Here is a 15763-nt window from a genome sequence, read left to right as displayed (position 1 = left end):
CAAGCCGCCCCCCCACCCACTTCCTGGTTTTATTTTTTTCTCGCGCCCGCTAGGGCACCACGGAGCTTCGGCGGCAGCGGCTGCAGCAGCAGCAGCCGCAACATCTGGGGGAAACTTAAGGTGGTCACGCAGGTTTCCCCGAGGCTGGGGCGCAGAAGAGCCCGCGGCTTCCTGGGGCAGCCGCAGGGCATCTGATGGCAACGCCTTCCCAGCCTCCGGCAAGCTGGGGGCAGCAGGGAGTACGCAAAGGCGGGGCTACGGAAGAGGGCTGAACAGCCGGGGATCCCGAATAGTTCCCCGGCGCTTTCGGCCGGCACTGAGAACACAAGGAGGGGGGCGAGTTGCAAAAGGGTCCAGGCAGCCAGGAAGCGAGCCACGCCGAGAAAGGAGGGGCGGCTGGGACGCTCTGCGCGAGTAGAAAAGCGGGGGAGCCTCCGAACTCTCACTCCCAAGGCCCAGCCTATTCCAACCCCGCGGGAGAAGCCCGAGGAAGGCCGCCCGACCGCCCGACTCGGGCCGGGAGACAGAGGAATGGGGCTTGCCTTCTGGAGTCGCGGCGTTGACTTTGCTAGAAAGCTCCCTGCGCCCTCGGCGTGGCGGGGGAAGTGACTGGCGAAGCAGAATCGGCGGCGACTCCGACGGCCGCGGACGTGTGGCACGCTCCCACAGCCCGCCCGGGCCCCTCTCCTAGCTGGGCTGTAGGCTCACACCTTAGCTTTGAAGAGACGCTCTCCCAGTCCCCACCCGCTCGGCTTTTCTTGTCCAGCCTTTCTGGGCTCTCACATTGAGGCTGTGATAGCCCTTGTGTTTCAAACGAAGGTCGATTTATTTCCCTAAAACTCTTGGAAGGGGTACAAGTTGGTGGACACCGAGGAGTATCGAAAGTATTAGAGTTTGCAGAAGGTGGGAATCAGAGTACCTTCCTGCAGAAGGCGCACCTGTTGCCTGCTGCTCGGCTGCATTGTCTGTGAAAGGAAAAGGGGCGACGCTTCACTCTGACTTTTGGGGTTTCTAAAGAGCTGGGTCACAGTCGGTCTACCCTTTTTCCTTCCTCTCCCCCTCCATGCACCACGTCCTCAATCGAACGTGGGCACTACATGGAAAGAAGGAAACAGAAAAATAGGCCCTACCCCCACTCCCATTCCCTTTCAGATGGCAGTGTGGGGGGTGGGAGGAGGGGTAGGGGAGAGAGAGGGAGAGAGAGAGAGAGAGAGAGAGAGAGAGAATGAATATATGCCAGAAGAGGAGGCGGCCTGGGACAGGAAAAGGGAGTAAAGGGATGAACCACGTAGGGAAATCCCACCCGAACTGCTTGAGCCCCCTGAGCGTCTCGTGTCATGGGACATCTGTATGCTCTTCCGCTTAAGGGGGTGACGAGGGTAGGTAGAAGTTAGGGCGCTGCAAGGCACCTCCCGTCCCGTGCGGCTCCAGGTGCGGGATACCTGGTCCACGCCGGCGTTCCCTTCCGCCCGGGCTTTTGTTGCGCCCTCCCACCTGTGCGCTGCCGAGCCGCAGCGAGGGCTCGGGGGCTTCGGGGAAAGTGAAGTGTCGCGGCGCTGCGGACTGCACAGACCTGGGAGAGGTCACACCTCTCTCGGGAAAAAAAAAAAAAAAAATCCACCAAAAACCACCCAAGCTGGCTACCAAGGTGAACGCAGTGCGGTTCCCACCTTAAAATCGGCCCTATTCGTGACGTCAGGTCGGAAATATACCAAAGCGAGCGCGGGCCAGGAGTCCAGGGAGCTCGGCGGCGCGGCGATTGGGCAACGGGCCGCTGACGCGCGCTGACGCGCGGAGACTTTAGGTGCATGTTGGCAGCGGCAGCGCGAGCCACATAAACAAAGGCACATTGGCGGCCAGGGCCAGTCCGCCCGGCGGCTCGCGCACAGCTCCGCGGTCCCTTTTGCCTGCCCAGCCGGCCGCCTGTCCCTGCTCCCTCCCTGCGTGAGGTGTCTGGGCTCCCTTCGCCCTTCTCGCCGTCTCCTCCCCGACCCCGGCGCCCAGGCTCCCAGAGGGAACTGCACTTCGGCAGAGTTGAATGAATGAAGAGAGACGCGGAGAACTCCTAAGTGAGTAGGTGCAGCCCATGCAGCTCGCCTTCTTTTATGCTTCTTCCTTCTTTTGCACGTCTCTTCTTTCCACGTGTGTGGGTCAGGTCCTCTGGAAGTGGGAGCCAGAGGCTTTAGCGAGAGTGGGACCAAAGGATGGGGAGTGCTTGCTCGCAGTTACCCGGGGGAGCATTTTTTCGAAGTCGGGCTTTGGCACTAGGGGGGAGTTGGCTCCGGACGGAGGCTTCCAGGCTCCTCATTGGTGGACGTGGAAGGGAGACTCCACAGTTTGGGAGCTGAGGACTAGCCCGCGGAAATGGTCGGAAAGTTTGCTGCTGTTAGTGAGGAACTGATTGTGACCTGTGGACACGGAGACTCCAAGTCCTATGTATACGAGGGAAGCTGCCCACAAACTGTCAGGGAGAGAAAGTTCTTCAGTTTATGCGTTGCTTGGGAACCGTGTCTCCGTGGCTTGCCAGCGCGCGATGTTTCCCGGGTATTGTTGAGTAAGGGTGGTGTTGGTTGAGTGTCCTGTTACTAAGTTGTCTGAAATTTCTGGTTTTGACATATGCTGTCCTTGGGTTTGCGAATGTGTCAGAGACAGGGAAGAGAGAGAGAGAGAGAGAAAGAGAGAGAAAGAAAGAGAGAGAAAGAATATGAATATGTAAAGAGTACAGTTATGAAACTGTGGCGCTAACAGGGAGTTAATATCCAACACAGGCGTATCTCTAAGGGCTGTGGGGGTCGAGTCTCCTTTCTGCTCTTTCTGGTTTATCTCCCCACCTCCCACCACCACTATGAAGCAAGATTGTGGGGGAGGGGAAATAATAGAAAGAGAATATTTGGCTTTCTTTTTCATTAGTAATAAGATTGTCTATGCTCTAGAATGCATTCCAAGTGGGAACATCTGAAAATTACTAGGACACAAGAGTGCTTTGTTCCAGTAAGGAAGATCATGGAAGGCATTATGGGGAAGGTGTTCATCTTGCTGTGCTGGGAAACACTTCTAATATTGGGGCCAATACCATATAAGCAGTATGCACCTCCCTCTACAATTGACCTAAGATGGTCTTGGAAAAGTAGGGTCCCCTCTTCCCACCTGGTGGCCATTAAAGATGCTGAAAGACAAGTTTTCTGGAAAAGTGAACATCAGTTTATCTGTAGCTCCAATCCCAGTGCTCTGTCAAAAGTACTTTAGAAATGCGGATGCTTCCACTGAAATTGCCTTCTCAGTCCAGGCCTTTCTGACATTTGGTAAGAGTGAAGATTGTTTTCTCATATTATATTCTTGACTTCTATCAACTTTCTTCCCCCTCTACCAAAAGAAGAGGCAGTTTCACCACAGGAAAAAAAAAAAATGCAAGAGAAGGTTCTAGGGCTGTATTTTCAGACTCTAGTCTTCTTACTCAGGTCTGAATTAACCTAAGATGAAAATGACCTCTCCACCTACATTCTAGCAAAGGGGCCAATTCATTACATCATAAATGTTAAATGAGTTCATGGACTAGCTTTCCTTTTGCAGGACCCTCTCTCTGCAAGGATTTACACAGTGCAATGGGTAGTATTTTCTGTTGTTTCCAGGTATTTCTTTTATACATTCATTTTAAGTGCCGTGTTTGGTAAAGGCTTCCCACTCATTTCCAGTAAGACGAACAGGGAAGGCATGGAAGGGCCTGCCTGGTGAGTCTACATATGCCCGGCTGAATCTCTGTCAGGGAGATACCCTGAAGCTTCCTGTGTCTGTATTTCAGGGAGGAGATTGGACAGACTGGACTCCCCATTGCTTTTCTAAAAATCTTGGAAACTTTGTCCTTCATTGAATTACGACACTGTCCACCTTTAATTTCCTCGAAAACGCCTGTAACTCGGCTGAAGGTCAGTGCAACTTAATTTCTTTCCTTTCCTCTCCTGAGTTCCCCAAAAATCAAGAAACAGGGCAAGGAGATCTTCTTGGCAAACCCTGTAACTTAAGGTTTGTCTCAACCCATCGCCTTCGGGAACAACTTTCTCATTGTGCAAATCAAGTTGATTTGTAGATGATCATTTCTAGAAAGAGATTGCTGAACCTGAGCTTCAGAGAAGAGGCTCACCTGAGTGGGATTGACTGTAAAAAGGGAGGGCGGGGTAAGGGGGACATGTTTGGAAATACCCAGGAGTGTAGACCCTCAGGAGCTTTTTAGCTCTGGGTCTTTATTTTGGTCAGTCTTTCCACACCTTACACTGTTGTTCTGCAGCATTCTACCTCTCCTGCCCTTCCTCTCGCACCCCTACATGCTCTCTGGCTCTCTGACTGCCATGGGCTGCCGGTGTAGCTCCAGGTGTACCCGAGCCCGGGAGAAAGTGTTCAGTTGACCAGGCTGAGTGTGTATCACCCTGTTTCATTTCCAGCCATGCCTTGTGTTCAGGCGCAGTATGGGTCCTCGCCTCAAGGAGCCAGCCCCGCTTCTCAGAGCTACAGTTACCACTCTTCGGGAGAATACAGCTCCGATTTCTTAACTCCAGAGTTTGTCAAGTTTAGCATGGACCTCACCAACACTGAAATCACTGCCACCACTTCTCTCCCCAGCTTCAGTACCTTTATGGACAACTACAGCACAGGCTACGACGTCAAGCCACCTTGCTTGTACCAAATGCCCCTGTCCGGACAGCAGTCCTCCATTAAGGTAGAAGACATTCAGATGCACAACTACCAGCAACACAGCCACCTGCCCCCCCAGTCTGAAGAGATGATGCCGCACTCCGGGTCGGTTTACTACAAGCCCTCCTCGCCCCCGACGCCCACCACCCCGGGCTTCCAGGTGCAGCACAGCCCCATGTGGGACGACCCGGGGTCTCTTCACAACTTCCACCAGAACTATGTGGCCACTACGCACATGATCGAGCAGAGGAAAACGCCAGTCTCCCGCCTCTCCCTCTTCTCCTTTAAGCAGTCGCCTCCTGGCACTCCGGTGTCTAGTTGCCAGATGCGCTTCGACGGGCCTCTTCACGTCCCCATGAACCCGGAGCCTGCCGGCAGCCACCACGTGGTGGATGGGCAGACCTTCGCCGTGCCCAACCCCATTCGCAAGCCCGCGTCCATGGGCTTCCCGGGCCTGCAGATCGGCCACGCGTCGCAGCTGCTCGACACGCAGGTGCCCTCGCCGCCGTCGCGGGGCTCACCCTCCAACGAGGGGCTGTGCGCTGTGTGTGGCGACAACGCGGCCTGCCAACACTATGGCGTTCGCACCTGTGAGGGCTGCAAAGGCTTCTTTAAGGTGAGCAAGGGCGGGAGCGGAGTAAGCAGGTAGGGAGCCCCTAGTGCCCGGGACCCTGGAGTGTGCCCTCCGCTGCCTAGGTGCCTTCAGCCCAGCACCAGCTCTCCCGGGACTGCCCAGCTCTCCAGGGTCCGCCGAGACTACCCTGCAGGAGTCCAAGGGCTGCGGCGGGGACTTCCGGGTGTCTGAGAAAGGGAAGCAGAAAGACTGGGAGGCCAGGGTCGCATCCCCCTCGCACTCAGCGGACCCGGCTGGCCCCCGCCCGAAGTTGCTGGAGCCGGAGTTGGAAGAGGGTCATTTGCATGTGCTAGGAGCTGTCTTCCCTGTTCAGAATGAAATTGGTTAGGACAGAGAACCGTGTCTGAGCTAACCAAGTGGAACAGAATTCCCTATGGTCAAATTAAGTGATCTCTTTATTTCGCCATCCTGATTGAATAATCTTATCATTTTAAATAGAGAAGGTCTCCAAGGAATGTAAATAATATGAATGCCCACGGATTTGTATTTACTGAGCGTCTCCTTCTCCTTCTCTTGGCATATAAAACACAGCAAGGAGCGGCAAGGTTAGCTCAAATGTTAACGCTATCAATTTTCTTCTGTTAAATGCCCTGGGGGAGGAAAAAAGAAAAGAAAAAAAGAAAAGGAAGAGATAAAAAAAAATAAAATAAAATGGAATTGTGTGTATGTGTTTGTTTGTGGGGATGAATCGTAGACCCCAGCCACATATCAGAAATTTTCTCCGAGTTGCCTGATTTTCAAAAGAAGAAAAAAAATTTTGGTCTATATTGTCTCCTTTTGCAGCGCACAGTGCAAAAAAATGCAAAATACGTGTGTTTAGCAAATAAAAACTGCCCAGTGGACAAGCGGCGCCGGAATCGCTGTCAGTACTGTCGATTTCAGAAGTGCCTGGCTGTTGGGATGGTCAAAGAAGGTAGGTTGCGGGGAGCTGCCGACCCTCCAGTCTGCGCCCTTAGGAAACCACTGCTCATACTCCAGCATCGCTTTCCACTTCCTGGTGCTGGGGATCTCCGGCCCCCCTCAGTCTGGCCTCCAGGACCCTGCAGCTTCCTGCTTGCCCAGTCTCCCCTAGAGAAAGCCGCCAGGCCCTTCTCTCCTTTAACTATACGACCCATTTGGAGGAACACATAAAATAACCCCGCATTTTTTAATGCTTCTCGTCAGTAAAGGCTTTACAAGCAGTGGGGCCCTGGTGTCACTCAGCCTGGTGTCCCGCGGCTGCGGCCTTCCCCGGGGAGGGGTCGAGGCAGCAGCTGGGTCTGGGCTCTGGAAAGCGGTGCTAACAGGGCTCTTCCTTTGCAGTGGTTCGCACAGACAGTTTAAAAGGCCGGAGAGGTCGTTTGCCCTCGAAACCGAAGAGCCCACAGGAGCCCTCTCCCCCTTCGCCCCCGGTGAGTCTGATCAGTGCCCTCGTCAGGGCCCATGTCGACTCCAACCCGGCTATGACCAGCCTGGACTATTCCAGGGTAAGAAGCTGGCGGGGGATATCCTGTGGACAAACCGACAGATGGGCAGGACCCCTCCCCATATCCACCATTAAACCTCAGATTCAATGGGGTAAAGAAGGCAAGCAAGGCTCTATATGCCTCATAGCTCTGATCAGGGCCTCAGGATTCAGACCTTCAGACAATCCATGTAGCTGGGGGCCTAGACTTGAGGACAGGACAGAGGAAGGAGGAGGGGGACATGCCACAGGGTTTGAAGCTGTGTGAATTCCTACTACCCAACTACCCACCCCCGCCCCCACTCCTACCATATGCACCAGTGCCTCTAGCATGAAAACCAGGGGCTGTGCAAACTCTGCGTCCCAGTCTACTTTATTCTCAGTCCTCCATGGAGATAGATGCTTTAATCCCCATCCTTCCTGGCAGTGTGCGGGGGAAGAATGTGGGGCCTCTCTGGGGGTCAGGGAAGGGAAGGAGAGGGTGTAAAGAATGGCAGTGGGGTGGGGGATCAAGTGGTCAGATCCTTTTTACTCCAGCTGTGAAAAATATGTGGACTTTAATTGGAGGAAGTATGTTGGGCAAACCTGATACCGACTGCAATTTTATTAAGATTTGCAAAAGGGCGACTCAGCTCGAGGCCCACTCTGGGACTAGCATGAATACTAACGTGTCAATTGTTTTGTGAAGATAAGAGTGAACGTTTCCCAGGGCTGGATGGCACTGTATTTAGTCTGTATGGAAATGGTAATTTACATATTTAAAGCAGCGACCTCGTAGCACCATCCCTAATTGAATTAATTGCCCCGGAACATCTAATTTCCTTACTGGTCAGAGAGAGGTTTAATTGTTATAAAAACCTGGCTCCCCTACTAGAAACGGGGTTAGCAATTTCACGGGTTATATATTTTAGAGAACCTCATTAAGTGCTTTTTAAAATGAAATTCCAGTTCCAGGCGAACCCTGACTATCAGATGAGTGGAGATGACACCCAGCATATCCAGCAATTCTATGATCTCCTGACTGGCTCCATGGAGATCATCCGGGGCTGGGCGGAGAAGATCCCTGGCTTCGCAGACTTACCCAAAGCCGACCAGGACCTGCTTTTTGAATCAGCTTTCTTAGAACTGTTTGTCCTTCGATTAGCATACAGGTAATGAGGGAGGAAAGAGACGATTAAGGGAGGCTGTGAGAGAAATCAAGAAAGGAAAAGAAAGGGAGGTAGGGAAACTGGGGGTGGGGGGTAGAGAAAAAGACAGAATAGGAAATAAAAGTTGGAGAAAGGAAGAAAAAGAAAACAAAAAAAGAGAAGGGAAGGAGCGAACCCAGAAGCCTTGGATAAATGGAATGGAGGTGGGATAGGGGGCGTTCTTGATTGTTATGAAATTAAACCCTTTCAAGGTCCACTGGTCTACATTTTATTAACTCTTCAGTAATTAGGTGCCTCTTAAATCCCTCATTTATTGCTCTTCAAGTAATTAGTTGTTTAGCTTCTCTCTCTCTCTTTTTCTCCCCTCTCTCTCTTTGGTATTAATTGCAGGTCCAACCCAGTGGAGGGTAAACTCATCTTTTGCAATGGGGTGGTCTTGCACAGGTTGCAATGCGTTCGTGGCTTTGGGGAATGGATTGATTCCATTGTTGAATTCTCCTCCAACTTGCAGAATATGAACATCGACATTTCTGCCTTCTCCTGCATTGCTGCCCTGGCTATGGTCACAGGTCAGTACTGCAGGCGCAGGGCACTTCCCCTCCAGATCTGCCTAGCAGGATTTGTCCTGGCTTTCCCTTGCCACAGATCCTCTCTGGCTTTGCCAACTAGCTAACTGTCTCGTACATTCTTCTTTTGTTTCTGATTATGTTTTCTGCAGAGAGACACGGGCTCAAGGAACCCAAGAGAGTGGAAGAACTGCAAAACAAGATTGTAAATTGTCTCAAAGACCATGTGACTTTCAACAATGGGGGGTTGAACCGCCCCAATTATTTGTCCAAACTGTTGGGGAAGCTCCCAGAACTTCGTACCCTTTGCACACAGGGGCTACAGCGCATTTTCTACCTGAAATTGGAAGACTTGGTGCCACCGCCAGCAATAATTGACAAACTTTTCCTGGACACTTTACCTTTCTAAGACCTCCTCCCATGCACTTCAAAAGAACTGGAAAGATAACGGAAACTGTCCAGAGGGGGCAAGTCACATGGGCAGAGGTAGCCCTGTGAGCTGTCTCAGCTCAAGCTGTCCCCCATTTCTGTAACCCTCCCAGACCTTTGATCCCTAAAGAAAACAAACAAACAAAAACTGTTGCTATTTCCTAACCTGCAGGCAGAACCTGAAAGGGCATTTTGGCTCCGGGGCATCCTGGATTTAGAACATGGACTACACACAATACAGTGGTATAAACTTTTTATTATCAGTTTAAAAATCAGTTTATTGTTCAGAAGAAAGATTGCTATAATGTATGATGGGAAATGTTTGGCCATGCTTGGTTGTTGCAGTTCAGACAAATGTAACACACACACACACACACACACACACACACACACACACAATCTTAAGGGGACCCACAACTATTGCCCTTTAACAAGACTTCAAAGTTTTCTGCTGTAAAGAAAGCTGTAATATATAGTAAAACTAAATGTTGCGTGGGTGGCATGAGTTGAAGAAGGCAAAGGCTTGTAAATTTACCCATTGCAGTTTGGCTTTTTAAATTATTTTGTGCCTATTTATGAATAAATATTACAAATTCTAAAAGATAAGTGTGTTTGCAAAAAAAAAAGAAAATACATAAAAAAGGGACAAGCATGTTGATTCTAGGTTGAAAATGTTATAGGCACTTGCTATTTCAGTAATGTCTATATTATATAAATAGTATTTCAGACACTATGTAGTCTGTTAGATTTTATAAAGATTGGTAGTTATCTGAGCTTAAACATTTTCTCAATTGTAAAATAGGTGGGCACAAGTATTACACATCAGAAAATCCTGACAAAAGGGACACATAGTGTTTGTAACACCGTCCAACATTCCTTGTTTGTAAGTGTTGTATGTACCGTTGATGTTGATAAAAAGAAAGTTTATATCTTGATTATTTTGTTGTCTTAAGCTAAACAAAACTTGCATGCAGCAGCTTTTGACTGTTTCCAGAGTGCTTATAATATACATAACTCCCTGGAAATTACTGAGCACTTTGAATTTTTTTTATGTCTAAAATTGTCAGTTAATTTATTATTTTATGTTTGAGTAAGAATTTTAATACTGCCATATTCTGTAGTTTTTCTTTGTATATTTCTAGTATGGCATATGATATGAGTCACTGCCTTTTTTTCTATGGTGTATGACAGTTAGAGACGCTGATTTTTTTTTTTTCTGATAAATTCTTTCTTTGAGAAAGACAATTTTAATGTTTACAACAATAAACCATGTAAATGAACAGAATTTTGTCTTCTTTTTGGGTCAGGAAAAAATAATGACTAACCGCTGACATAACATAAACAGTTGGAGATTAATTTGGGACAGGTCGCTTATTCAACATCTGAATTTCAAACAGACAGCCTAAGTCTATTCCGGCAAAAGAAACCAGGTGAACTGAAATGCTTATCCAGAAAATTCAATAGAATATTTTTTCTTAACCAGAATTTTCCAGTCTTGTGATCTATATTTACAATAATCAATTTGGAAAATCTCAACGCTTCTGTTAACTTTGCAAGTAAATGTTGCTTTCAGAAGAGGTGTTCTGGAGACCCCAAAGCTTTTGAACTTGTACAAGGTCAGAGTCTTGTCAAATACTTGTCTTGCACAGTGATTAGGAAGTATCTTTTGAAGACTCAGGAAGTCAACACGGATTTGAAGAGTGTTGTACGTATCTCCAATTTTCTAGTTTCTCAATTTACAACTGTTGGGTCAAGGCTGAAGGGCTAAGCAGTTCGGGCCCTTTGGGCCTTGAGTTACTTTGGCACAGAGCAGAACTCAGTTGAGGTATTTCTAACAACTCTTTATTTTCTTCATTCAGTGGATGGTGATGAGGTGCAATTTGTAGTTTTAGAATAGAATTTCTGCCTTGTAAGTTTCTCAGGTATATAATAAAATATCTATGTGTTGGTTTCTGGGCCTGGTATAAGCAAGTTGTAACTGGGCCTCTAGGATTCCACCCAGCACCAACTTTCAAAAAAGAAAGGAAACTGTTGCTGTAGAAGTCGCTTCAGCTCGGAACCCTTGTCCTTGGGCAGACAAGGTCCAGCGAGTTTTGCCTTAGGGCAGCTGTGAATTCATAGAGAGCGAAAGATGGGGATGGTCTCCTTTGCTGACCCTGGTGAATTACAGCTGGCATCTGGGTCACTGAAATTTACAAAGAGCGTTATTGTTTTTAAAATGCAGAGTTAGAACTGTAAATTGCTACAAGAGCGCTATGGTTTTCTTTTTCTTGTTTCCCCTCTTTTTTAAAAGACACGTTTTGTGGGTCAGCAAAAAAAAGAGAATGGAGGTTTCGGTGGTAATATAAGATTATTTTTACAAGATGCGTTTTTCTCTGGGTATCTGAGGGACAAATAGGGTGGCCACTTAAGAAATTAAATAATAACGAAATTTTCAATTTCTTGGCTTTCTTGAAAAGATGAGACTAGTCATATCATTTTATTTTCACATCTTATGCCCAAGTAAAGCCACAAAGCAGTAAGTAAAGAGAAAGAGAAAAGCTTTTTAAAATGCTGGGAATCTGCAGAGCTTTCAGCTCTCATCTCCCAGGTGTCTGCAGCCCCGAGACACTGACATTCCGTCACACAATCCCCGAGAGTTGAACCCAGAAACGAACTCTGTGGCAGGTTCTCCCTTAAGGAAGCGGCGGCGCTTCACCCGAAGCCAAGGAGGAGTTGGGTAGTGCGCCTCCCGGGAATTTGGGGTGAAAGGAGGCAGGGATGACGCTCCACCACTTCTGCCTGCCGACGGCAGCGGCTCGGCGTACACTGAGTGGTGATTCCCAAGTTGCAAATTGGCTAGTGCCTTTTCTGTTTCACAGAGTCTCTCCCAAACTCCCGGCCGCGCACCGAGTTGCTCAGATAAATAGCCTCGCACACATTGCCCTTTCATCTTTCCAGATGCAGCTGAGGACTTTTCTTGTCCTAATGTTTCTAGGAGTAAAGTGAGGAGAAGCAACAGACACGCTGCACTGCCAAAAGCCAGACGTTGCATGACCTTCTTCAGAAAGAGATTAAACTTTATAATGAGGGCTTCATACTGCCCTCGACTTCCCACGTCCTCTTAAGTATTTCAGTTATTGTGTATCCTTCTAGCAATGGAAAATACATGATCATTGTTCCGAAGACGTGACTATACAGTTCTCAGCTCCGAGGGAAGGTCTAACTTCAAGTCTTTGCTGTCTAGCCCCATTTTGAGTGGTTGCCTAGAACGCTTTGACTTTATGGAAAGTCAAAGCTCGAGTGAGCAGTGAGCAGCGCTGTTGCCTGCTCCTTCCTGAGGTCTGCGGTCCAGGCGACAGCCACAATTTCTCTGGATGCCCTGCTGTCCTTTCGCTTTGGATAGTGTGTGTGTGTGTGTGTGTGTGTGTGTGTGTGAGAGAGAGAGAGAGAGAGAGAGAGAGACAGAGAAAGAGAGAGAGAGAGAGAGAGAATTTGGGGTACTGATTCGCACAAGAAAAATCTTCACGGCCCAGGGAGCTGCTAGCGCCCTGCAGTGACAGCGGCACCCAACGACCTTATCTTGTGTATTTCTTTCTGGAGTCGGACTCCATTCCTAGGCAGTTTAAGTGCCTCCTCCCCTAAAACACACCGGTCATAAGTCTTACGGGCCACTGATTCTCTACATGCATGGAGCGCAACAAGGAGATACAGATATTCTTGCAAACTTAAGAATGTCTTTTGAAGGTTCAATTTCACTTTGCCTTGAGAATCTCTTGGTTTTCTCGGTGTCAGTGCGTCAACCAGAATATCCAATTATGTAATTGTATTTTAAACCTAGGAGTCAGCATTGCAGAAATGCTTCCAATATACAAACAGATCTGTGAGGGAAAAGTTTTATTTCATTGCAATATTTTGATCACAGAGTTTTCCGGTACAGGATACATTTCCATCTCGCCAGGTCCTATGCCGGGGAGTGACACCAGAGCACTTCTAGGCATCTCGCGTGTTGCGCGTCTTCGCACCACCAGCTCCCCGCCTGGCTTCGCACGCTCGTCTGTTTCCTTTTGTATCCGCCGCGCGGCAGCGCCGAGGTGGCTCCGGAGAGTAAAGCCTGGGGGCTCCCCGCCTTGGCCTCGCCTCTCTCGGTGGCAGAGGCGCTTGTCTCAAGGCCGGATGCTCTCAAATCCAGGTCAAAAATGGAGACAGGTTTCCTCAATGTTGAAAGGGAAAGGAGAGTATCTATTCTTGGAGATTTAAAAACTTTTTCTCAGCATTATTTTGGTGATTGAATAGAGGTCAGAGAGTGAGTTTCTCATGCATTCTTTTCCAAAGGAGATTTTAAGGTCCCCCCTCATCACTGGCCCCGCTGTCAGAATAGGAACCTTTCTTGCTTTGTGGGGGCACCCCGAACTTCTCAGGAGTTCAAGCTTCCCAGGCACCTGCGGGCCCGGACTGACTCAATTTTGGAGTCCCAGGGAGGAGGAAGAGGGTTTGGGGTCTCAGCCAACGCCCAGTTAACTCTTCTTCCCCAAAGGACTCAGCCACGACACACACACACACACACACACACACACACACACACACACACACACGAGCGCACCCAATTGCAAGTCTTCGGGAAAGGTTCTGCTTAGATCGGCGCTTCCGGCAGAACTCGAACCGGAGCAAACACATTTCGCACCCCTGCATTTATTGTGTTCAGTCGATACTGGCTGACTTTGCTGGTAGAGCAAGATATGAATTCCAAACAGGTCATCATTTTTTAAAAATTCGTTTTTAATAAAATAAACATATAGAAATCCCCATTTTGCTTTTAAATTTTGCTAGAAACCAAAATATTGCACATAACTATTCAGGAGAGCAAGACTGTCATTTAAAGTCATTTTTCTTTAGTATGTTCCCTGGGACGATTAGGAACTACCGCTGGGGCCGCAAGAAAGATCTTTCCTCGGACTTTGACTTTGCCTTTCCTTAGGGGAAGTCCAGCTTCCGTCGGAGGGCGCCCGGGGGAGCGGTCGCTGAGCAGGAAAGCAAGGCCCCACCCCACGCTGGCGGAGCTCGAAGAAAGCCGCAATCTTGGTCCTTAGTCGCGACGTGCGCTCCTGGCCCTGCAGACGGTGGCAGGAGAACTCCGGAAAGCGGGGTTCTTGCTGCGTACTCCCCACCCCCACACCTTCTTATCAGTCACCCTCAACCTTCCTCCTCCTGTCGTAGTCTGATTTGGAGGCTCCAAAACTACTGGAGAGGACTCGAGTCCGCGGTCCGCCCTGGGGCGAAAGTGGAGACTCAAGCCCTCCTGCTTTGGCCACTGCCTTTTGGAGATGTAGTTTGACTTTGCGGTTTCCAGTCGTAGGCTTTGCCGAGAGAGCCCTGGAGCAATTAGGACGCATTCACGTGGGTGAACTTTGTTTCCTCCGTGTCCCTCCCTTTCCTCCCCAGCTGCTCCCCCGGTCTTTCCCAGCTGTTCCTCCGCCCCCCACCCTCAGGGCGAAGGTAGCAACAGGCACCGGTAGCCTCTAGGTCGGGTCTGGTGCGTCAGTGCGCGAGCACAGGCGGCCGAGCGCACCTCCTGGTACCCAGCGATTCCCGGTCAGTCTCTGGTCTGTTTGAGCGCTGAGCTGGGCTGGGGTGACCTCCTACGCGACCCTGGGGAAAACTCTTTGTCTAGAGGGAGCACAAAGGGGCGAGGCAGAGGTGCGTCCGCACCTCGTGGAGGTCTAGGAGAAGGGCCCACACACCCATGTCACAAGCATGCTCCACACGTGTGCTCAGGACCCAAAGCTCTGAAGATAGATTGCGTGTCCCCGCCCCGCTTTCAGGTCTCCTCCCAACGTGTGTAATGAGCCCTAGGCCTGAGAGCGCTGGAGCGAGCGTCAAGTAGCCAAATCACTGCGGCGCCTGTAGGGGCCTTGGGACCTTCAGTACGCTAATCTTCCAGCGGCTGGGAGCGCTCTTTCTTCTCTGCAGGACGCTGACTGCGGGCGGCTCGCTGTCCTCTTCCCGGCTTAGCTGAACTCTGTCGCACTCAGTTTAACTGGACACAGCGCCGAGCCAGCACCTGGATCCTAGGAGAGCTCAGCTGCAACGCTGTTCTCATTTCTTCTTCCCACACTTAATCTTTCTCACTCCTATTTCTCAACCTGTGTTTAGATAAACTAGGATTTCCAGGACATGTGTCACTCGTTCCAACAGATACAGTGCCCAAGTTTCTGCTAGAGACGTCCCTGGTACAGTACAGGGCGGCTGCTGCGAGTGTGAGAAGTCTTTCATCGGGTACTAGAGGGACTTCCAGAGGGATTGAATCTACCATGATTTCCTGGCTCTGGAAGCTTGGAGGAGAGGATTGTTTTGACAAACTCAAATTAAATTGGGATTTTGAGAAGGGTAAGGACCAAGAGGACTCCTCGTCAATAAGCTGCAAGTAGGCCAGTGTTTTTCAAACTGAGGGTCCTGACCCATTCGTGGTTTGCAAAGATATTATATTGGGTTGTCATCAGAATTTTCTTCTAAAGAAATAAAAGAATACCAGAATAGAAATTATGAGGGCTTTGCAGGATAGCAAAAGTATAAGAAGCCTGAGCATTGTTTTCTGCAAGGTTTCTTGGGTGAAACTATGGACTACATTTATGAGGGGGGGTCTCAGTTAAAAAGGTTGATAGTGTCCCTACTGAGGACCACATTGTGCAGAAAGTGAGGAAAAGGGCTGCCTTTATTGAGAGATACTAATAAGGGAATCTCAGCACTGTTTTTCTTTTCTTTTTCTTTTTCTTTTTTTTTTTAGATGGAGTCTTCACTCCGTCGCTCTGTTGTCCAGGCTGGAGTGCAGTGGTGTGTTCTCAGCTCACTATAATCTCTGTCTCCTGGATAGGAGCGC

General features: G+C 49.4%; 1 protein-coding gene across 5 annotated transcripts; it reads left to right on the top strand.

The window, feature by feature from the left end:
* Window positions 1-518: 518 nt before the first annotated feature.
* On the top strand, window positions 519-10192 carry NR4A2 (nuclear receptor subfamily 4 group A member 2). Of its 5 annotated transcripts, none has more exons than XR_001830542.2 (8): window positions 519-2069; window positions 3800-3923; window positions 4437-5302; window positions 6104-6233; window positions 6623-6786; window positions 7713-7915; window positions 8424-8481; window positions 8631-10192. XR_001830542.2 is itself a non-coding variant. In XM_017547137.2 (8 exons), exons 3-8 carry the CDS (start codon window positions 4439-4441, stop codon window positions 8885-8887), a joined length of 1722 nt encoding a protein of 573 aa, XP_017402626.1. In that variant the 5' UTR covers window positions 519-2069; window positions 3800-3923; window positions 4437-4438; the 3' UTR covers window positions 8888-10192. The 5 variants fall into 5 exon arrangements, 4 of the variants coding, with proteins under 4 accessions (XP_017402626.1, XP_017402614.1, XP_017402620.1 ...); XM_017547137.2 differs by having other exon boundaries at window positions 6623-6711; window positions 8303-8481; XM_017547125.2 differs by having other exon boundaries at window positions 8303-8481.
* Window positions 10193-15763: the final 5571 nt, after the last annotated feature.

Source organism: Cebus imitator, unplaced genomic scaffold, assembly GCF_001604975.1.
Source record: "Cebus imitator isolate Cc_AM_T3 unplaced genomic scaffold, Cebus_imitator-1.0 Scaffold10, whole genome shotgun sequence".
NCBI lineage: Eukaryota > Metazoa > Chordata > Mammalia > Primates > Cebidae > Cebus > Cebus imitator.
The sequence above is the reverse complement of the archived record's forward strand: the minus strand, read 5'-3'. Positions and strand labels throughout refer to the sequence as shown.

Coding starts and splice junctions, on each gene's coding strand:
- NR4A2 (XM_017547125.2), top strand. CDS start 4,439: ATGCCTTGTGTTCAGGCGCAGTATGGGTCCTCGCCTCAAGGAGCCAGC. Junction 6,234..6,622: donor TGTTGGGATGGTCAAAGAAG/GTAGGTTGCGGG, acceptor CTTCCTTTGCAG/TGGTTCGCACAGACAGTTTA. Junction 6,787..7,712: donor CCAGCCTGGACTATTCCAGG/GTAAGAAGCTGG, acceptor ATGAAATTCCAG/TTCCAGGCGAACCCTGACTA.